Consider the following 24,357-nt stretch of genomic DNA (forward strand, 5'->3'; position numbering starts at 1 on the left):
TCTAAGAGTAGAGAAGTGAGGTTAGATTCTTCTCCTTACTCTAACTCCTTCCATCATTCTTCCATGACTTCTACATCCATTTCGGTAAATATTTACTGCATGTTCCCTCCATTCTATTGTTCCTCAGACCTCCATCCCCTCCCCCCTCCCCATACTTTAGCCATGTCCCTACACGGCTTCATTAACAGGAAGAATTAAGATGGCACTGGTCTTCATTATCCCAATGACAACACTGATCCGTCTCTGAATCTGCGTCAGCTCGCCTTGTCTCTAAATACATCCTTTACCTTTGCAGGACCTTCAATAAACCGACCCCTTCCACTTCAGCTAGTCCATTAGCTCTCTTTGGGCTCTGCTCAACTTTCTACCCTTGATTCAATAGAAAACTATTTCAGTGCACCCCCTCAAGGACCTCTTCCCCTCCCCCCATTTCATCCTGGTCCCCATACCCATACCCATACCCAACTGTGCATCACCTCCCTTGTCCGCTTTCTTTTTTCATACTCCTGTCAGAGAAAGAAGTTGTAGGCAGCCCTGGTCCATCTCAGACTCGAGATGTTTAGCTTTTACATGGCATTCCATGCTTCTCATTAATAACTTCATATATCGCATATTGTTCGTAATACAGGCGAAACAGTATTTTAAAAACTTGTTTTTGTATTCTTAGTACCTAGCAAAGGGTTTTGCACAGAGCAGAAAATGGAGCAGACCAAATTTTCATTTCTCCTTAAACATCCAACTCCTTTCTCCTGATTCTGTCATCTAACTTTGTGGGGGAAAATTTGACCATGAGCCCTCTCACATCCAACTCAACATATAACTGTCCCTGCATCTGTCTTCCCATTCTTCTTCCCAGCTGGAGTCATAACTAGGCAGGATGACTGGGGATTTGCCATAGGCTAGAAAACTGTCCCATTCCATCATGGCAGATTTTACTGATGGTAGTAATTTTATTCCTTCAAGGAGAAAAGGGAATAAATCCTGGCTAGTCAGGGGATATAGTGTCAGGATGCTGAGCACAGAGGAGGAATTCCTCACCAATGGAGGGATAGTCATTGTTCCTTGTTCTAAATGTTGGAGCCAGGACTCAGTCATTCTGTCTCTAAGACCCAGACTCTTTCCAATTCACTGTGTTGTCTCCCTTCATATCATCTTTAGCCTCTCACACTCGCCATGGAATCCTTCCCTTCCACCTTCAAACATGGTCAGGTCTCTCCATCTTAATAACAACAACCATGAAAAGACTCTACGTGATCCTCCTATCTAGTCCTCCATCCTTTTTTTTCCTTTTCACTACCAAATTTGCAGCTGCAGTCTAAAACCAATGTTTTCTAGCCCAAACTATCCTGTGGACATGCAAAATATCTGAATTGTCTACTATTAAATACTCAGCCCCTTGCCAGCTTTGGCACAACAGCTCTCAGTACCTGAGGGAGGCTGAGGCCAGGAACAAGGAGAGTGGAACAAACCAGAAATGAGAAGAGTAGGATGCAGGGAAAAAGAAAAGAAGGAGATGGAAGAATTACTTTTTTAAAGTTTGCATTTTTAAAGAAGCAAGTAAACTTTGGAAATAAAAATTCTATGGAGCAGTAAAAATGTTGTTAGAAATGAGTTTGTTTGTTTTTCTGGCCTGGTTATGGGAAATACTCTTCTGAAGATATTACCTTCATTTCCTTTCCATCCATTCGCCTCTGAATACTTCTCCAATCTAATTTCCATCTTCATAAGTCTGCTGAAATTATTCTCAAAAGTTACCAATTCACCACCACTGACACTTTCTGAAATGATTTTCTCCTCTTTTCCATGATTCATTCCATTTTTTCCTGATTCCTCTCATTTTTCTCTGATTATTTTTCTCTGTATTTTTGGGTGGGTCCTTCTCATCCTGTCACTCCCTAACTTTAGATAGTTCTCAAACATCTGTTATTTCTTCTTCAATATTCATTCCCCTCAGCTCTCAAATCTAAATAAACCTTTACCCCAGGTTCATACATTCAAATGACTACAGGAAATCCCCACTTGGATACCCTCTTTGTCACCTCAAAATCAAAGTTTCTAAAATTAAACTCATCAGCTTGCTCTTCAAACTAGCTCTCCCTTCCAACAATCCTTCTCTGTGACTTTTTTTCCAGTCATTACGGTTAGGAAATTTGGATTTATATTTGAATCACTCCTATTGATACTCCCAATATCCAATTTGTCATAAATTCTCGATATGTCTCCCTCTAAAATGATTTTCATATTCACCTTGCCCTCTTTAGTTCCACTGCCTGGCAAGAACTCTTGTTCTTCTAATTAATAGCATTGATTTATTTTATCCTCATCACACCCACACCCTGGAGGAACTGAGGACCTGCTCCCCTGATTGATGACTGACTCTCCTAGACTAATATTCCAGGAAATTCTCTGATCTATTTTACTTCACTACTTCCTCTCAGTCTGGGCAAACACTCAGTCTGCCTCATATGTACCCTTCTCCCTTTACCCTAACTACCACTGCTGGGACCATAAGCCATTATCGAAACAACTCTGCCAATTAAAAGTTACTGCAAAAATTAAAACAACCAGTTTCTCTTTTTAGCCAGCTTTTGGTCCTGCATTTGTTTAATTTTATATAATTGAAATTATCTCTTTATCTTTTATGATCCCTTCTATCACTCAATGCTTCTTTTCTGCACCAGCCTCCTCAACTAGTCTCCCCTTCCACCAGGCCTGAATTTTGCTCTCATATGAATCTTTCTAAAATACCACTTTCCATCACAAAAATCTGCAAAGATATGCCTACCGCATGAAATTCAAACTGGTCGGCTTTGCTTTCAAGGCTCTCCATGAGCTCTCTCCACCCTACCTATCCTAATAGTTCTCTACTGCTCCCTAGCTCTGAGCCAATCAGAAGTATCATCTCACCATTCCCTGTTTGCAGCATCTTTCTTTTCATAGCTGTATCTTTGTTCCGGTCATTCCACTAACCTAGAATAACCTGGTGTGGAGTAACAGAACTTCAGAGGAGGAAGGGCCCTCAAAGGGCAGCTAGTCCAGCCTGTATCTGATAAAGAAAGCCCCCCTGCCACATTCCTAACAAGTGAGTCTCTACAGCAGGGGGGTCTTAATCTTAACTTGTTGGGTTTTTTTAATAGTCTGATTATTGTATTTCAATACACTTGGTTTCCTTTGTAATCCTCTGTATTTCATTCTGTGCATTTAATGTCCTCATTCTGAGAAGTGGCCCATAGGCTTCCCCAGATACTGCCGAAGGGTTCCAGCACACAAAGTTGGCAATACGTCCACTAGAGTTTCGTCTGTCCACACCCTTAGCCCTTATTCATCTTCCAAAGCCTAACTTATAATGCCTTTTCCACAAAGATTTCACTAACTACTTCCCATTTTTAAACTCTAATTGGCCTCGCCAGGACCACACACTGGAGACTCAACAAGCCACACACAGTTGACATTCAACAAGCCTACAGCACAGTTAGGTGTTCAGTCAACACAATACAAACAAACAAAATAAAACCCTTCTACCAAGAAAGAAAAAAAAATCCAAACTAGATCTTTATCATCCTGTTTAAGACAGATGCCTTGAAGACAAAGATTGGATAACTGGAGGGCAAAGAAAACTGAAAAGATGGGCAATGAGAGAAACTGGCCCAGGATCATCCCAATAAGCTTCTTTTCCAGTGTAAAAAATGGGTTTAGGACAAAAGGGATGTGGCCTACCACCAGCAGATTCACAGGAGGCAAGAGCAAGAGCTGGCTGGTGCTTCTGCTGACCCAGGTTGCGGGTGGGGGGCACTGGGGGGCGCTGGGGGAAGGCACTTGCCAGGAAGATTTCTGTAAACTCCCGCTGCTTTAGAAAAATAACTTAAAAGGCCAGAGGGACGATAAAACGAAACCAGCACCCCTGTCTGGAGGCTGATGTCATCCTTCTTGACAAAGAAAAGGCTTTTCCTTTGTGAAGGTACAGGGTGACATCACTCGCCCCCCACATCCCTTCCCCCCTCCTCAACATCAGTCCTCCCTCCCCCGGTTCCCAGCTGAGGAGCTCACTCCTTTTGCATATGTGATTCTTTTACTCCCAAAGCTCCTTGACCTTGTTTGAATGCTGGATTCCACTCCCTGGTGAAAGAGAGGCCCTCTGGGAGCTGGCAGCCCAAAGAGAGGAGTGTCGAATGGGGCTGAGCCCCAGAGCGCCTATTCAGAGTCTGTCCAAAGCTGTACTCCCTTCAGCAGCACAGGCCGGCCGGGGCCTCAGATTCAGACACTGGACAATGCTGTCAGAACTGAATGGTGTGAACTGATTATCCACACAGAGCAACTGTGGCCTGGCCATTATTTTCAGGGTGGGACCGTCTTTGAGAGCCTGCATAATGACAGGGTCATAGGGCTTAATCTGCTCCTGCAATAGCACCTCTGTTAAAATGGGCCAACAGATAAAGCCCGTTAGGAGATCCATGTCCTCAGAGCAAAGTGAAGCCTTGTGTGGCTGACAAAAGAGGGGACATTTTTTAAAAAGTGTTTGTTTATTAATTGACTCACTCAGTAAAGAGGGGATATGGCTTCTCATCCTGCAGACAAACTCAGGAAATGATGTCACTGTTGTCCTCTAAGGGCCAAATGAGAAATACCATGGCATGGCTGTCATTGGAAAGGGGCAGGAGGGGCTGAAAGGAGATGTGATGCTGATGCAATGGAGACAAATGGGTGGGAGTAAAATGGAACATCCCTTCATCAACAGGGGAAAGGTTACATCTGGGCTGCCCTAATGTCTCAACCTAATTCTGATTCAAAGGAATCTTTTCTAAGGAGGATAAGTAATGCTTTTCCTATTCAGTTTTAGTCCATTACCATATTTCCAGGGAGTGGAAGGAGCCCTGGATTTTAATTCAGAAGACCTGAGTTTGAATCTTAGTTCTACTGCCCGTATGATCTGGGGCAAGTCACTTGACTTCCTCAGGCCTCAGTTTCCTCATTTGTAAAATGAGGAGGTTGGACCAGATGACTCTTATGCTCTAAATCCTATGCTATAATAATATGATTCCTTGAGGATCTCAAGTAGCACCAATTGCCTCATATACACATTCATATTCACATACATATACACATATACACATTGCCACATACACACATTCAACTACTAACTATTCCAGTTTAAAGGTAAGTTTTGAGTATGCTTAAACCTCTCAATTCTATCCAAGATATAATTATATAATTATAATAATAATTCTATCAAAAAAAATCACCCTGTCCCAGTGCTTCAGGAAAGACAACCTCTTTTAAGCCCTCTCCCCTGATTAATGCAAAGGCAGCTATAGAACAGAGGACAAAAAGTTGGCCTTAAAGTCAGGAAGACATGGGTCCAACTCTTGCCCACTGGTTACATGACCCTGAGCAAGCCCCTTAAGCTCCCAGAGATCCTAGGCAAGTCTCCAAGACTATAAGTTGCACAGTAAAAGTCACTTGGGAATGATAAAAGGTGTTTCCTCACTGGAAGTTCCCTAAGTCTGGTCTGGTCCAACATGTGAAAAAAATTCTGGATTAGACAACTTCCTAGCTGGAGCTGGAGCCCCAAACATCCATTAGTGTATCTTGTAGTTTCTCTCTTCTGACTCTATCCAAGGACAAAAAGAAGTAGGGTGATCTCATCCATTAAAGCATTTTTCTATTTCCACTCTTCTTTCCTGTTGATGCCCCCTTTTCCTCCTCCATTGACTGACATATGAAACACAGAAAATACAGATGTGTACCCAAAAACTTAACTTTGGTATGAGGTCTTTGCAGAGCTAGAAACTGTGTGTTTGGGATTGAAGTCTATTACAAGGACGATTCACGTTATTCAGTTAACTTTGAACATGGGTTTAAACCGCTAACAAATCCCTATGCCTACTCTCCTTTTGTCTGAAAGCTCCTTCCTTAAACTCTGACTTCTAGACATTTCTTGTTGAGTCTCCATTTCTCCCTGCTAGAGCTACTGTCCCACCTTTCCATTATTTTAATCCCTGAAAGAGTAAGTCCCATTCTTTAGGAGGTCCCATGTATACATACATACTCCTATCTGCCTTCTGGTTGAAAGTGTTTGTTCATTCAGTCCACCCTTGAAATGACCAGGTCCCACAAGGTTGATTAAGGGCGTGAGTGAGAAGGGGAAAATGATTTAGGATTTAGGAAGCATACCCCAAAGATCACTTAGTCTAACCCTCTCATTTTAATAAGTGGTGGATCAGGATTAGAACCAAGGCCTCTAACTCCAGACCCCATATTTTTTTTTCCACTAGGGAAGCACTCAGAGATGCCGTCTAAGATGCACCACTCACAAAACACAATCATTATGACCCAAACTCAGCTTAATTCAACTAACATATTAAGTATGTTATATGTGCAAGGTGCTAGGTGCTGGGAAGGCAGGCATACAAAAGCAAAAGTCTATTCTCAAGGAGTTTGCATTTTTAATTGGAAGCAAGGGAGGAACATAGCCTGTACACAGATAAGGTAATTTGAGAGGAAGAAATTACTGACACTGAGGACTGAGGCTGGGGTGGGGGGCTGATTAGTAAAGGTGATAGTTGACCTACACTCAACTTCTCACCATTCTCAACCCTCTAAAATATGAGTTCCTTGAGGGCACAAAAGAGTATAGTTTTTCCTTTATAACTAAGCACCAATCACCGAGTTGATTTGCTTGAACTCAGGTAATTCTGGTCTGCAGCTGCTACTTGCTGACCTCACGTTTTAGGTGCCTGGGCTTCCTTAAAGTGGCATTAAACCAACTTGACTGGTATTTCCCTGGTTATGAATGTAGAGATCCTTCTTCCTCTCCATTTCATCCCTTTAGCCTTGACATTAGTTCTCTTAAAATGGTCCCCAGACCATGCACAATTGTCCAGCCATGCTCTCTTTCTCCCCTCCTTTCCTTGCCTACGCTAGTATATCCAAGCAGCAGCCTGCTCCTTCTTCATTCTGCCCAACTGTCACATCCCCATTGATTCAGGGAGTCACAATTTATATGGACATACTAAAGAAAACTCCTAGCGCCTTCTGTTTAGTTTGAAAAACCAAAGGTAGCACATTTACACTGTTCCACATTTATATATACTCTCACAGTCACCAATTCAGAATCAAATTTTTAAGGTTGTTATTTTGCTGTGGCTTACAACAATATCCCAAAACTTCCAGAACTCATACATATTTTCATATGCACATAAGATAAAATGGAAAAATGCTCATCCAAAATTAATATTAATGTCATAAGAAACTATTACTTGGTCTCCTTCCAATCTCTCCACCTCTCTAGTATTTCTCTTACACGGTGGGTAAAATAATCTTCCTTATGAACTCTCAGAGGGTTATAAATCCAGAAATGGGAGGGACCTCAAAAGATATTGAATTTGACCTCTGTTTTTCAGATGAGGAAATGGAGGAGGTCTAGGAAGGTTAAAGCCAGAAGTGGGATTTGAACTCAGGACTTTTCGTTCCAGTGTCAATGTTCTTTCATTCCCCTACTCAAAAACTTCTACGGTTCCCTACTACCTAAAAGATTAAGTACAAACCCCTTAGACCGGCCCCAAGGACTCAGCTCCAACTGTTGTTTCTTCCTTTACTTCATATTAGTCTATTCTACATAATCCACTCAGCACAATGTTATGCTCCAGGAGGACAGCAGCACTATGCACTAGGACCTGACCTTGACAAGCTGGCTTTCCACTCTGTGTATTTGTACATGCCATCCCCACAGGTCCTGAAGCCTCCCTCTGCCTTTCATAGCTCACCTTGGGTATCATGGCCTCCAGAAAACCTTTGCTGATACTCCCTGGTGAAAGGGTGTTCTTCTTCCTCATCAACTTTTCCTTAAGCAGTCTGATTTTCTGCTTTGCCCCAGTGCACCCTATCATGCATTATACTTGTGTGCCTGTCACATTCCCCTTGAGGGCAGGGACTGGGTCATTTTCCTCTTCATATGACCAGTACTTGAAACAATGCCTTGTACCTAATGGTCACTTAAATATTTGTGGAATTGAATGTGCATTGTAATATTTCATAATATACATGAGAAGCAGGGTGACAAGAATAGCAAGAGAACTGGTCTTGGAGCCAGGAAGACCTGGTATCACATCTCCCAACTTACATGTGCTGGCTGTGTGACCTTGGGTGAGTCACTTGGCAAGTCTCTGGACCCTTGACAACTCACAAAGACTTTAAGTTGCAGAGAAAGCAGTGACCTACATTGGCAGAGGGAGCTTCCTCACCTTGTATTTCCTGTACTAATGAAATGACAAGTCCAATCCCTGGCTCTACTTTTAATATTCACATGATTTAAGAAATGGGCTGTGTGTTTGGAGAGAGGGCAAGGTTGATGGGCCGACTCCCAGAGGCAACAGGAGAGGATCAAAGCCTAAAGCAGAGGGGCTAGCAGCATCAGGCTGGACAAGCAGAAGGGCCACCTCTTCCCCAGAGCCTGGAGCAGAGGACAGCTGGGTATTTTTGGTCAGAGTTCTTGCACAAGGAGGGTTCCTACCCGTGGCATATGGAAGAAGGGGGAAGTAGGGAGGCTTAAAGTACAGCAGAATCGAGCGTGACTCCGACCTTACCATTGAGGTTCCAGTACATCTGGAATCCCTTTTCATTGTTGTCGAGCCCATCAGTGTAGAAGAGCACATGAAGCTTGGACCCTGTGGTATTTCCGGCAGGGGGGATTTCTGCTCCGCAGTAACGGGCTAGCAGGTGAGGTCCATCATACAGCTGAAATCAGAGGAGAAAGTCCCTATGAGAAGAACAACTTCGCAAGGTTGAGAACACAGGGTCTGCTGAACTAGACACCAAATGCAAAAGCCTGCCACCTACAGAATTCAGTTTTATTCAGAGGTAAGAGCAGGGAGTGGAGAAGGAACTGGTAAAAGAACTGGGAAAAACCCCACAACTATCTATAAGTTGATATTGGAATGCTCTATAGCAATGATAATCAGCTTTTGGGAAGTCATGCCACCCTCTTATTATTTGTTTTCATATGTGATATCCTATTATGGAAAAGTACCATGGTGTGGTCATTCAGTTGGTCAATAAACATTTACTGAGTGCTTACTATGTGCCAAACCCTCTGCTAAGTGCTGGGGACACAAAGGCCCCCAAGGAGCTCACAATCTAATGGGGAAAACAACACACAAACAACTATGAAGAAATGAGCTATATACAGTATAAATTGGAGATAATAAATAGAGAAAGCACTAGAATTAAGGGAGATCTGACAAGGCTTCTTGTAGAAGGTGGTATCTTGTCTGGGACTTGAAGGACGCCAGGGAAACTAGGAGACAGAGAATATTCTGGACTTGGGGACAGTCGGTGAAAATACCCAGTGTTTAGAGATGGGACATCTTGCTTGAGGAATAGAAAGGAGTCCAGTGTCCCTGGATCAAAGAATAGTTGGGGCTTGGAGGGAATGTATGGTGCAAGATGACTAGGAAAGGTAGTAGGGGGAGCAGGTTCTGAAGGGCTTTAAACACCAAATGAGGGTTTTGTATTTGATTCTAAAGGAGGTGATAAAGAGTGACGGCAGTTTATTAAGTAGAGGGCTAACATGATCCGAGCTGCACTTAAAGGAAGATCACTTTAATAGCCAAGAGGAATATAGATCGGAATGGGCAGAGAGACTAACAAACAGGCTATGTCGATAGTCCAGGAGAGGGAGAATGAAGGCCTACAACAAGGTAGAAGCAGTGTCGGGAGTGGGGGGCAAATTCAAGATATTGCAAAGATGAAATAACAGGCCCTAGCAATAGATTAGATGGGGAGGGGTCCCCTAGGGTTAGGTTGAGGGACTGAAGAGGGTGGTGCCCTTGACAGATAGGGATGGTAGGAAGAAGGGAAGATTTGTGGGGAAAGATGAGTCCATTTTTAGACATGTGGAGCTTAAGATATTTATGTGATATCCAGTTTGAGATGTCCAAGAGGTATTAGAGATGTTAGACTGAAGGTCAGTGGAGAGGTTAATACATTGGAGAATGATCAGCACAGAGGCGATAATTGTGTTGTGGAAAAAATAAAGGACTGGCAGTCATCTGCTCATAGAACTAGAGGTAGGAGTGACCTCAGAGGCCTTAACCCTCCTCACTTTACAGGTGAGAAAACTGAGGCCCAAAGAGGCTAACTGACTTACCCAAGGTCACAAAGGTAGTTAAGAGGCAGAGGGAGGATTTGAACTCAGGTCCTCTGACTCCAGAGTCATTGCTTTTTTCTATAAGATCATGCAGACCAGGATCAAATCTCATCTCTACTTCTTACTACCTGTGTGACTTTAGGCAAGTCACTTAGCCATTCTAGGCTTCAGATACTTATCTTTGAACTAAAGGGATCAGACTAGACGAATTCGAAGGTCCATTACGTCTTCAAGTGATCCTATGAGTTTACAGACATCTCTTAAAAGTTCTGAAATATAATTTGTAAAATTAAAATATTTGGTAGAGTTCAATATGCCCTTTTAGATCTCTTAAGACAAGCTTTGGCATTCTAAAACCACAAGAGATTGTTTCTTCTTTTAGTTCTGGAAAGTAGGACTAGGAACAATAGGTAGAAGTTTCAGAGATGTACATTTTGGCTCAATATATAGGAAAACGTCCTAAGAAACAGAATGGTCTAAAAAAATGAATCGAGCTTAGTTGGGGAGTAGTGAGTTCCCTGTCACTGGAGAGCTTCAGGCAGGTGTGAAATGAATCACTTGAGGAAGCTCTTAAAGAAGTGATTTGTACATTGAATAGAGATGTTGAATTAGATGACCTTTAAGCAGAGGTGTGCTGGAGCCAGCTCTAACCTTTCTGACAGTTCAATTTTCAGCACATTTATTCACACCTTGGCAACAGGCAAATGCTAAGGGCTTGATTTATTGTTTTGTTGATTGCCTAGACTTAAGAAAGTGATGGAGAAAATCTTGACAATGCAGATGCATGAATACATTGTTAATGCTAACAATTAAGCTCAATTAAACTTGAAACTGGGGGCAGGTTGTTCCCCCAGAGAGTCGACTGTTAAACATTTACCAGCATACCATTGCCTTTAAGACTTCTTTCAATGCTGAGATTCTAGGAATCAATGAGTAAATGAGCAAGTCTAATAAAATAGAAACCCGGGCTTTTAATATGCTTATTGCCCTGAGGAAGATAAGCTCATAGCATAAATTGGCCACAGGATGGGCCAATTCACAGAGTTGTTTAGTCAATCTTTTGTCCTACTTTTGTAGGGGAGAAAACAGAACCAGAGAGATCAGAGGACCTCTCTGTGGACATCCAGGTAAACGAATGACAGAGCTAGGACCTGAACCCAGCTCCTCTACCTCCAAATCCAGTATGTTTTCTACTTCCCCATCCTGATCTAATGAGACTTCCTTCCCTAAACAGGCTAATAATGTGGATATTGGGGTTTGACCACATTGCTCTTTGGGCTTGTGACTGATTTGACTTTCACTAGAACACATCCTTAAGGAGAAAAACAACAACAAAAAAAAGTTTAACAACTTTCTGGATCAAAAAAAAAAAAAACCTAGCTCAACAATGTTATTATGTTTGTGAGCCCTGCTCCCTAACCCAGAATCCTTGGTTTGCTACATTTCATCATTTCCCTAGATCCCTATCTCCTGACAAATCCTCATCTCAACCACATGCTCTCATGGCAAGAACATGATGAACCAGAAGGTTGGCACCCTCGTGATCTAGGCGATTCTGTATTCACTCCTTTTCAGAAGGTTCCATTTTTAAATCCAGCTGTGCTTGGACTAAACTTTCGGGAGCTGCAAAAGTGAGAAGTGTCTGGTGATGGTTTTTTTTTTTACATGTTCACTTATGAACACACACACTATACATCAAATCTTGTTGTGACTGGAGTTAGAATAGTGGGACATTTGGAGGGGAGGGGTGGGTTAAAATTTTGCTGTTTTAAATATTGTAGCAAGTATACCAGCTACCAGCAAGGGGTTATAAAACTTGAAAGCCTGATGACTGTACAGGATATGGTGTCTACTTTAATGAGACTTCATCAGTAATCATATCTGGATTTTATGTTGCTAGTGCCGCCACCATTGTCCTAAATCTCAACGTGTCCCTGGCAGGCAGGTATCTGACAACCTTATCAAGACTGCGGAGCCAGAGGAGGAGGGAAGAGCCCTAACCAAGGACATCACGAAGCCAGAGACAGAAGACATAATAAATCCCCAGATTCCTAAGGCTCATCCTGGCTGACATCAACTATTTGTGAGAGAATGTGAAGCTTGCCAGGCTTTGGGGAAGCTGGGGAAGATTTAAGGATGGTGGGCAGCCCAAGAGGCCTATTTAATCACTCTCCCTTCAAAACATTCTAAACATATAAATAAAAATGAGCTTAATTTATCACAGTTCTCTCTCCTACTTATTTCCCCCCACTGTTTCACTGAATGTGTATTCACTATCAAGTTTCTAAGGTTCTAGATGGATACTTTATAGGAAAATAAAAAAGGCTTTGTGGAAGAGAGCTAAAGGTGGAACAAGAAAAAAGGAAAGAGGAGGGTCAAGAGGCCTTTGCATCTCTTAGATGTGAAAAAAAGCAATGCCTGCCTGTGTGAGAAGCCCTGTCTCCTGCCACTTGGGAAGATTCTGAAGCACACTAGAAAGTTTTGCAGACTCAGAGTCCAAAGGCTCAGTCCAAATCCTGGTTCTGCCCAATTTAATTAGTTCTTTATGGGAGAGTTGTTGGGAGTCAGGGAAACCTGGGTTTGAATTCTGCCCCTGATGCTTAAGGGTAATGGAACCATGGGTGTGTCATTTAACTCCTTCTGGGTCTCAGTTTCTTCATCTGTAAAATGAAGAAGAAAATAATTGTATTGACTTCCTGGAAGGGTTTGTCATGAAGTTCTAATGAAATAATGCCTATAAAATACTTTGCAGACTTCAAATGTCATTCATGGTAGCCCCCTACACACACACACACACACACACGCACACCCCACAGAGCCTATGGTCTCTAGGATGAAATACAGTCTTCTGCTTGGCGTTTAAAGCCCTATCCAATCTGGCTCCACTCTGTCCTTCCAAATCTGTGCTCCAGCTGATCTGATCTTCCTACCTCAATGCCTTCACACATTCTGCCTTCCAAGCCTCTGATGGTTTTCTTTCTCACTTCTCTGTCTTAAAACCCTTCAAACCCCTAGAAGCCTAATGTGTCATCTCCTACAACAGACCTTTTCTAATTCTCCCAGGTGTTCCACCCCACCCCAAATCACTTCCTATTTATTGTGTATATAGCATATATTGACTTATCTATGGGCATCTATGCTTATCTAGTAGAAGGTATATAGTCTCATTTTGGTTTTTATGTTCCTAGTTCTGAGATATACCTAGAGTATCTAGGTGGTGCATTGGATAGAGTACTGAAACTAGATTCAGAAAGATTCAAGTTAGAATCCTGCCAGCCATGGTTGATTGGTTGGTTGTTGTCCATCTTCAGAGGACCAAAATGACATCCCTATGCCAGAGTCAAGTTACAGTATGTCCAACTTTGTCTGATCAGACCAGTAAGAGCTTGGAATGCTCTACCACAGGTCGGGCACAAACAGTCCATATGAACATTTGGGGTGGATTCTCTACATTTGCACATCTCACATTTCTTTTGAGTTACTTCAATTCTGCTTTACTCAAAGAGCATAGCACCTTCTCTGATGTGGGCACACTATGTTGGGCAGTCTCATGCCAGTGTCTCCCATGTCACACAATCAGTTCCAAAGTTCTTAAGAGAGACTTTGAGAGTGTCCTTATATTGTTTCTTCTGACCACCACTCGAGAGCCTGCCCTGTATGAATTCTCCATAAAATAGCAGGATAGTTCATCTTTCTCTAAGAAGGCAGCATTTATTTCCATCACAAGTAAAGTACAAGCAAAGCTTAGAGAGATACAGGATTCTTGGCTCAGTAAGAAGGCAGATGAAATTCAGTTTTATGCTGATAGTAACAATCCAAAGTGCTTTTATGATGCCCTGAAGGCTATTTATGGGCCAAAGATTTATGATGCATCTCAACTACTCAGGAGACACATTGATTAGTGATAAAGACACAATCCTGGAGAGGTAGGGTGAACACTTCCAATGTTCTCAACAGACCATCATCAATGCTGAAGCTACTGACCATTTACCTCAGGTTGAAGTCAATCCCTCCCTAGCCGAAGAGTACTGATAGAGTACTGAGCTAGATTCAGGAAGATTCAAGTTCAAATCCTTCCTCATACCTTTACCAGCCACATGAGCCTGGGCAAGTCACTTAACCTCTCTCTGCCTTAATTACCTCATTTGTAAAATCAGCATAATAATAGTACCTACCTCTCAGGGATTTTTTGAAGATTAAATGAGATTATTTATAAAGTACTTCACAAAGTTAAGGCATTATATAAATTCTAGCAATTGTTATCATCATTATTATTATTATTAGATGCTTAACAGATGCTTGTTGATTGATTGTTTTGACCTTGGTTAAGTCATTGGTCCTCAGTTTCATTACATATAAAATGGAAGAATCTCTGAGTCTCCTAGCTCTGATATTCTGTGGTTGCAGGATCCTAAAATACAAGTCAGAGTACATGAGGCTTGGGTATTCTCCAGGGTCTCCATTAAACATTAGGACATTTGCTCCAGGTTAGAGTCTCACTGAGCTTTTAATTAAGTATAGTGTTTATATATCCAAGGATCTTATCATGTAAACCTAAAATACTGCAAACTCAAAAATAGCAAATATAAAAATAAATGTAGTTATTTCTCAGGCTAAGTTGAACAAACAGAAAATCTCCTACTGCCCAAAAAAGGCTCCTTCTCAACTTTGGTACCAAAGGTTGAACTATTTCATCTGAATCCAAGATGGATGGGATGACAGACTTTTGCTGCTATGGCCAATGAAGAGATGTACCCTCCCGTAGCCCACTGCAGCAACATCAGATAACAATTTTGGGAGGAATCAGCAATCTGCTAAGTTCTTACTTCCAGAGCCAAGAACATATTATGTGCTACTTTTGATTCACGTTAAATTGGTCAAATGAAGTGGGTACTAGCCCTTCTCTTCTAGGGGCTAAGTTTTCCCTTCTTTCCCTGCATGGTTACTTCCCATTAGATGGAGGACACTCCATCAATTCCAGTCTTTCCCAGCATGCCAAGATTCTGGGTCAAGAGGACTAGCAATTAATAGGAGAAAATGAAATCTATATCCCATGCCTCTTTGGGCAAATGTTTAAAAATAGATGCTAATAAGGTCATCAACTGATGAACACAGTATAATTCCCAATGGATAATACAGAAACCACACCACTCCTGAAAAAAAAAATTAGTTTGAGCCTGCCTAATTTTCAGTGAGCAAAAGAAATGATCTTTTTGCCCCCATGCCGAGGGGCAAATGTTACCTCCTCCAGCTGTTCCCGCTCAAATTCACCACACAGAAATGAAACAAGTCATTTTTCAAAATATACAAATACTGGTTGCCATAGCAAACACTCGGGCAGTCTTGCTGGTTCTTCTTTCAGAGCCCAAAGTTAACCACAGGATATTCTAATGATCTGCCAACTATGACTCATCCAGACTAGGGGCAGGCCTGCTAGCTCCGTCAAGCTAAAACCACCAGGCTGTTTTCTCCACATTGTAGAGGGCCTGAAATGTCAGACAGATTATTGCTAGCCTCTTCATCATCATCATCATCAGAGCATTTATATATGATAGAGTGTACAAATGGTATTATTATCCCCGTTTTACAGATGAGGAAACTAAAGCAGAAGGCTGCTGATGGACTTGCCCAGGAATACATGGCTGGGGAACGTCTGGGGAAGGATTCATACTCAGGTCTTCCTGACTCCAGGGCCAACATTCTATCCACTACCCAACTTAATTTTGATTGGGAGTTCAGGTTAGCCTTGAGCCAACATGGAGGAACCTATTAGGCATAAGTGAGAAAGGCTATAGACTTGGTTTCCTTACTTTGAACCTCCAGGGCTGATGTTTATAACAATGGAGCCTGAAAATGCTGGGGGCAGGGGGAGAGGGAGAGGGGAGCGGGGAGGTGCGCGTGTGTGAGGCTCCATGTACCCAAAATGACGGTGCATTTTCAGTTCATACATTTCGATGTATTTTCAAAGAGGGTTTCTGCAAAAAATGGGAACAATCATGCTCTTGTATAATACTTCTTATTAAATACTGGGGTGTGGGTGTGGGGGGGTATGGGTGTGTGTTTCAATTAGCCCAACTATTTATTCTTAGGATACTTGAAGAGGAAGGAAATCTTTTGGCACTGACCATATTGACTGATTCCAATATACTTCCTCCGCCTGGATCAGAGAAGCTTGCATTGGTGATGTCCAAGCTCAGGTGAGGAGTAGAAGGGATTTTTGTGCTACTTATAAAGTCCTGTCTTCTATACAGAAATTGTGCAAAGTGAAGTATACAAACACATGATTTGTGCAGATAGGCTGAAAGTACTGATAGGTGTGCAACAAACCAAAGAGATATCAATGTTATCTGAGCTAGAGACAGCTGAGTAGGAAGAAAGAACAAAGCTTTTATAGATTTAGAGAAGCATTTCAAAGGAATCATTTGAATCCACAATTTGTATGGATGAAAGAGTCAGATTCAGCTGACATGAATCTAATATAGTTCCAAGTAAAGGGTGGAAAACAGTATTATGAATATATTGCAGTAGGTCCAAAAACAGACTTAAAACTCGTATTTATGGCTGTTGGTTCTTGTTTGAGAAGTTGCCCTGCCATGAGTTTAAAGCACTGTGTTTGAAATATATGTGTGTGTAAATGTATATATACATGTATTCCAAAAGTACAGAGTAAGTGGCCTCATTTTTGTATTCGAATCCCCGGCCCATAAATGGTTAACAAATGCTTGTTAGTTGATTATTTGACCTAGTTCCAAGCATTTGTGCCACCCCTGTCAAAATGAAGAAAAAGTCTTGTTCACTGCATTGTCAGGAAGAGAAACTGAGCCACAAGTTAACTGATTTTGCAGGGTTCACATTAGTGATTCAATGGTTGATATTAAAATAAAATTCAGTTTTGAGTTCTAGGCTATACTGTCAGTAAATACTGTTCTTGTAGTTTCTGTTTTTTGTATTTATAAAAATTGCATAATTTTTCAAATCATGTTTTACTTCATATTAAAAATGAAATGAAGAGGCTCTCTTTTTCCATGACAAATAGGAGGAAGCTAGATATGTCAGAGCTCTGCAAAATCTCATTTCTGCTGCTTGTTTCCATTTGAATAGATAACAAGAAATATTACATAGTTTCCCCTCCAAGGCTTCACCTTTGGTTACCTAAAACCATGAAGGGGACAAGGATTTGCATCTGATTGAACTCACAGACAGGAAATTTATCAAAGTAGCTTTAAGAGAGCATACTTCATTGGACTGAATATAGGTCACCTGTTGCATGTAGGCAACACTCCTAAAACGACATCTTTGGAATGGTACTCCAACACTTCACTCATTAAATACTGAAAATTATTTATGCAAAATGCCAGATAAAAACACTTACATACTTAGGAGAATCCTGTTATTTCTTTTTCTAAAAGCAAATATGATTTTGACACACGAAAATGCAAAGTCTCCATATCAAATTAAAAGGAAGACAGGGAAAGTGGGGAGATTTTAAAATGGCAAATAAACAGAAAATGAGGCACCTGAAAATATGGAAGAGAACATTTCAAAATTCCAAAATGTTTTAGCTCAAATGAAGTACTAACTTTACACTAAGAATTTTCAAGTTTGAAAAAAAATCCAGTTGCTACAGTTTCTAGGAGGATGCAGCTTCAGGCTTGAGCCTTGACCAACAGTAAACACATGGCAATGTTTGGGGTTTCCCAAATTCTGCCATCCTTAACTATATTTTGATCTAATATGTATGTGTAGAGGGAACACTCAAGCCATACATACACTACTAAAACAAAATTTTTAAAAAAGACAGAGAAAAGCAAACAAAACATAGCCACAAAACTGAAGAGAACTGGGAGCAGCTCTCCAGTTCTGTAGAGTTGGTCACTCTGGTCTATTAATGCAGATAATGAATTCCCTGAAGAGGTCCCATTATTTGAATTCACACTGCATATTTTCACTGGGCTGGAACCTATGACTATATTTTATGTAATTATAACTTCAAAGAGGGGGAATTTGAATGCCTGTGACTACTTCAGGGGCTTCATTATTCACATTAATCTGGACCCTAACTTTCAATTCTCATTTCTCTCCAAGACTAGCCTCCCAATGCTTCTGCCTCAGCAACACCTGAGCCACATCAAATGTAAAAACTGTGCTTCTGTGCTTCCAGTTGGGATTAACAGCCAACAACCAGGCAGCAGCAGGGTACAACAGAAAGAATGCTGATTTGGAGCAGGAGATGGTGAGTTTGAATCATGGCTCTGTCACTTACTACCTGGATGAGTTTACACTAGTCCAGTTGTTTCAGTCATGTCTGATTCTTTGTGACTCCATTTGGGGCTTTGTCAGCAAAGATACTGGAGTGGTTTGCCATTTCTTCTCCAGCTCATTTTACAGATGAGGAAACTGAGGCACACAAGGTTAAGTGACTTGCCCAGGGTCACAGCTAGTAAGTGTCTGAGGCTGGATTTGAACTCAGGAAGATGACTATCCACTGTGTCATCTATCTACTTTTAATTAGCCACTTTTTTGTCCTCTTTGATGTACTGAATATTTATATTGGTCAAATCATTAGTTTGATCAATATCTAGAGATTCACTTTAAGAAAGAAATGCCTCCCATTTTCCTGATGGTCATCATTTGTGACAGTGGAAAATCAGATTCTAATGAAGCCCGTCTTTCCATTTATGCTATGCTACCTTCACTCACATTTCTCTACTTAGCCATGAAAAATGGTGCAAACTTCCCTGCTTTCCCTCCGTACACCCCTCTTCCTAGATCCAGGTGTTCTGAAGGTTAATGACGTTGACATCTGGTACTTGCACTCACTTGAAAATTCTATTCCTTCTAAAGAGAGAATTTGTGGTCTCCAGAGCTTCAGTAGGCTTTTTGCAACTGAGGAAGAGACTAACTGAAATGTGAAGGGGAAGCAGGTTGGCATCATTGGAAGAGCACAGGATGAAGCAATCAGAAGACCTGGTCTTTGGGTCCTGGTTCTACTGGAAGCAAGTCTTTTTTTTTCTTTTTAACCTCTTTAGGTCTCTGTTTCTTCAACTGTTCAATGAGGGGATTGGACCAGATTACTGTAGGGTTTCAGGTTTATGTGTGCTGGTGGTGATGATACTGCTATTGCTGAGGAAATGAGCAAATTTTAAACTGTTACGATACTAAGGACTCAGCTCAAGCATCACCTTTTTCTGGAGGCCTTTCCTGGTTCCCCATCTTGCCCCCCAACTGCTCGAGTCTCCCCGTCTAAGGTTACCTTCCATCTACTAAATCCGTATCTTGTACATATCTATAGACTGACATGTTCTCTTCCAATCGGAATGTGGGTCCTTTGAGAGCTACTTTTTTTGCCTTTCTCTGTATCCTTAGCACTCTGAACAATGCCTGACACAGTAATCATTTAAATGCTTCCTGGTTGATTTGATTAAGCATAGGCCATACTCAGGTTTTATATAAGAAATCTGGAATGAAAGTACAGCCTATATTTGGATTAATACATGAATTTAAAACTGAAATATAACCGGAAGTCTGGCCTCTCTGACTAGCAAATGGAAAATTATTCCATTTTGGTTCCTTTCCTGAGGCACAAAGAGTCTAAAGGAAACCACCTCCATTGGCAGATAATGGATAACTAAATAAATCTCACATCCCCCTAGGGGGAAATCAAGGCATAGTAGAGAATCTCCTCTTCTGTTTGTGGAACAAAATTCAGGCTCAAAGCAGAGAATCCATCTAAGGAGCAAGAAACTGAATCAATGAGTTCTTGGTGGAGTTAAGAAGTCAATTTCAATAATAAAAGAATGTCTTTGCCTTGGGGATGGAGACAGTCATCAATGAGAGCCAATTACAAGTGTAATAGACCCACTAAAAGGCTAAAGTGAAAACAGTTTCCTGGAGCAATACACAAAAATTGTTCTGGGGCATTGATTAGAGCAGGAGGTGGGCCAGGGTGGGGAGAAGACCACGAGTGGTTGTCTGATAGGGCCCAGCAACTTAAACCAAGGAGTATACTCTGGTTGAAACCATTCCCCTCCAAAGCTTCACAGAAATCAATCCTAGCAGGTAGGACAACCAAAGAATCCTCCAAATGACCAGACAGAATAGAACACCATCATTTGGAATGTGCTGCTGTGACAAATTGGTTATTTATGGAGAGGACAGTCATTTGCGTGGTCCAGGGCCAATCCCCCAAAGTATACTGGAGGGATTCCTCTCCCCTGCCCAACATTTTTTATACTCATGAAATCTAATAATCTTGCATATCAAGGGCTGGAATGGGGAGAGGTTGTGGGAACATTTTTAAAAATAGCATCATCTAGGAGAAGGCACTGTATGCTTTGCCTCAGTGAGGAGAAGGCTGGGAGGACTTAACACATCTCAGCTAATTACATTCCATGCTGTTGGTGCCTCCAGTGCCCCCACCTCCTCCTCTTCCTCCTTTTTCTTTTCTCTTAGGCCCCTCAGAGTTCCTGCAACTTAGCTGCTTGGTTCCCAAAATGGGGTGGGGGAGAGGACAAAACCTGGAAGGCAGAGAGAAACACAGATTTACCAGAAGTTAAAACCACTTCAAAACAGGGAGATAATGGGACCTTGAGGGTGAGGTAATTCATTATTAGATGGTGAGCTCCCTGAGGGCAGGGCATCCCTTACTTTTCTATTTGTATCTCCGGGGCACAGAATAGTGCTGTGCACACAGTAAGTGCTTAATAAATGCTTTATTCATTTGTTCATCCCTTCATTCATCTTGTCCAAACTCCTGATTTTATAAATGAGGAAACTGAGATCCACAGGGGAGAAATCTTGTTAGTAGCAGAACTGGGATGAGGAACTGGGCCTTTGGACTTTACACTCTAGGAGATGCCTCTCAGCACCCCCACTCCACCTCCAAGTCAATATACATAGATGTTAGGGCTACGAGGCCGTGATAACCATTTGGGATTCCATTTGGGGTGTTTCTACAAAAATTCCCTTCATCTTGTCCAAGTTTTTTTAAGAGTATTGTGTCTGTTTTTAAGTAAAAAGACATTTTTTTTCCCATTTAACAATTGTAAAATCTATTCTGCTAACAGCACCTATGTGGGCTGGAGGGGTCCCACTAGAGGGCTCAAATAGGGCAGCCCCCAAGAGACAAATTGACGAGTTTGTCCATGCTTCTACTGACATCACTTTGTTAGCCACACAGCCCCTCACGGAGACACCAGTTTTCCCAAAGGCAAGGGAAAAGTCACATTACTATGTGCTGGCAGGGTGGGGCCAAAAAGCAGAGAACATGCAACACCAAACTAAAAATAAACAATTAGTCATTGATTCTGGGCCTCACGGGTCAGCAAGAAAACCAAGTGGAGACGGCCTTGGCAGTTGCTCATTGACTCTCTGAAGCTAAGCTCGGCCTCAAACACAGACCACAGGGTTAGTACCCGCTCCCATGTCTTTCAGTAGTGACTGAATTCCACTCCTATTCACACATTTTCATTTCTGCTTTCTCCAGATAATTCACATCTAGAAGCACAGACAGCTTCATGTTCCCTTTACGAAGAAAAGCTTCAGCCTTTGGGATCTGTGGAGAGAGAGCTAAGTACACACCCAGAGGAAGCTATCAGTTGGTTCCTGACATGCAGATGTTACTTGGCGATTTTCCTCTTTGGCCTCAGATTTTTATCATATTTCAGAAAGGAGGATGATCAGCTGACCTCCTACAATATTTATGCTGTATTTTATTACAGTCTTTTTTTAGTATCACAGAAATATCTGAGGAATATTGGTCCATTAAAAGGTAATTATTCAAAATACAGTTAATTTGCACCAGCATGAATTAAAAATATATTTTGGTCCTCTCTCCAATTTCTTTTTCTTTTTTTGGTTTTCCCTTAGCTTTTGTTATTTATGGAGAGTTAATCTCAAGGTCATTCCTATCTTGCCAATTTTTATGAAGGTAATTCTTATCAAGGTAATTCTCCATTAATAAATTATTTTTAAGGTACTAATAAGGACATCCTAAAAATAAATGTTGGGCAGTCATACTTGAGACATTAAGTGACTAAATCACTTTCTAGGGGTAAGGTGCTCAGAAAGGTCACCTTCCATGGAAAATACTAATTAATGAATATTTCCTTCTACAATGTGGTTTCTTTCCTACATCTAGTACACTAAGAGTAAAACACTAGCTTGTACTTTTATTAATCTGACTTCTTAAGAAACTAATTTACTGGTAAAGATTGATGGAGCCACAGATGTGAATAAGGCTCACAGGATGATATGCCCATGCATACTGTACATCTGAATCAGCATTGTCTTTGAATTATCCCCATGACAAATAGTCACATAATGGAGAAACATGGAAGCAATTGTGTAAATGTATGTGCAGAATAGGCAGAATTGCCACATGTTCACTGTTGGTGGACAAATACAAACACAAGAAGGCAACCCTCTAAGACGTCTTCAGGTGAACATTCAAGGGCAGAGCTGTTCTGGACCATGCTGCCTCACCGTCCCAGAAAATCACCAAAGTGATGACTCAACAACAAACTGGCCTACTGATCATGGAAAGCAGAGGGAAGATTTAGGGATGGATGCTGTCAGTGGCTTATCAGCTTACACTCCTTTAAGAATGAGGAAAAGTAAGTAAAAGGGAAGTTAAAGACGGAAGCTCTTGGCCTTTACCTACTTGGCCTCATCTGGGAGGCAGGGAGGGGAAGGGTAGTTTGTTGACTAAAAAACAGCAAGTTTAGAAGCTGAAGGATTCCTCTGGCTGGAGGGAAAGGATATGATTCCATTTCTCTGGAATGCTGCTACAGTTGAAGATTTCTCCCACTTCCTTGAAAGGAGATGAAATGAAGGGTTGAAAGCTTCAACTCTTCGAATCCTCAGAACAAATATGGGAAACACATTGTCCTTTCAGTCAGTGGCAGAAACTCTGAATATGACTGCTATCATTTTGTCTATGGAAACGAAGGTCAACATATGAAGGAATCAAGGACCACTGGGAAGGGAAAGAGTAGCACTGGTAATTAAAGGTGGAGAAAATGCAAGCTTTTGTGACTAATGGTCTTTTTGCTAGGCTAAAGAGTCTTCAAAACCATTTGCATGGTTGATTATGATTGGGTTTACTTTTATCCTCCCCTCTGGGAGAAAACTAGCATGGTGTGATGCTGGCCCATTGGATAAAGGAGGAGGTATGGCTAGCACACAACTTCCACAAAAGAATGCCATGTTGGACATCAGGCCAATTAAGTTTTCGCTGATGCCCTGTGCTACTCTCTGCCTAGTGATTTGACTGGCATCTTCTGTGTTGACATGTCTTCCAACTCAATTGTAGGCTTCCATTAGAACTTTTTCACAGCTCCTGCCTAGTACTTTATTTGCCTATCACCTTTACTAAATTAAGTTCTCCTTTTGTATTATTTATCTTTGTATGTTACCCATGTCTAGTATAATGCCTCACACATAGCAAGTGCTTAAAAACTTTTTTTTTTTAATTTAATGAAGTCAGCCTTGGCTTGAATTTCTCCAGTAATGAGAAACTGACTAATTTATGAGACAACTTGTCCCAATTTTGGCTGGCTCTTCCTCTTCCTTGAGCCACAAATAAGCCTCCTGATGATTTCCTTCCACTTGTACTACTTCTGCCCAAGGTAGTTAAAGTGTACTTCTTTGTCTATGTCTGTCTCTATCTATGTCTCTGTCCCTTTTTCCAAAGCACTTTGCCTGAAGTTCTTCCCACTCTCTCATTTTCTCTTGTGTTACATTTATTGGTGGTATATGTGCCTTTCTCCCATTATAGTGTAAGCTTCTTGAGAAGAGGATTTTTGATATCATAAGCAAATTAGGGGATCATGGAAAATTTTACCTGTCAGTTCTATGGCTAAGGGAAGAGTTTATGATCAAACAAGAGAAAGAAAGGATCAGGAGAAGTAAAATGCATAAATTTGATTACATGAAATTAAAAGGGGTTTTGCATAAACAAAACCAATGTATGCAAAATTAGAAGAAAAGAAGGAAATCAGGGAAAATTATAGCAAATTTCTCTGACAAAGGCCACATTTCTCAAATATATAGGGAACTGAATCAAATTTATAAAAAAAAAGAGCCATTCCCCAACGATAAATAAATAATATGAACAGATAGTTTTCAGAAGAAAAAATCAAAGCTATCTTGGTAAAATGCTCTAAATCACTATCAATTAGAGAAATGCAAATTAAAAACAACTCTGAGATACC

At 41.2% G+C, this 24,357-nt stretch overlaps 1 protein-coding gene across 1 annotated transcript in view; it reads right to left on the bottom strand.

Moving 5' to 3' along the window:
- Window positions 1-24,357, bottom strand: part of CUBN (cubilin) — a 299,579-nt gene that overhangs the window by 183,422 nt on the left and 91,800 nt on the right. The window contains exon 28 of the mRNA XM_036760230.1: window positions 8,583-8,733. Within this exon, the coding sequence (XP_036616125.1) occupies window positions 8,583-8,733 (151 nt within the window). The remainder of the gene's footprint in view (window positions 1-8,582; window positions 8,734-24,357) is intronic.

The sequence above is a fragment of the Trichosurus vulpecula genome, chromosome 5 (genome assembly GCF_011100635.1).
Source record: "Trichosurus vulpecula isolate mTriVul1 chromosome 5, mTriVul1.pri, whole genome shotgun sequence".
Taxonomy (NCBI): Eukaryota; Metazoa; Chordata; class Mammalia; order Diprotodontia; family Phalangeridae; genus Trichosurus; species Trichosurus vulpecula.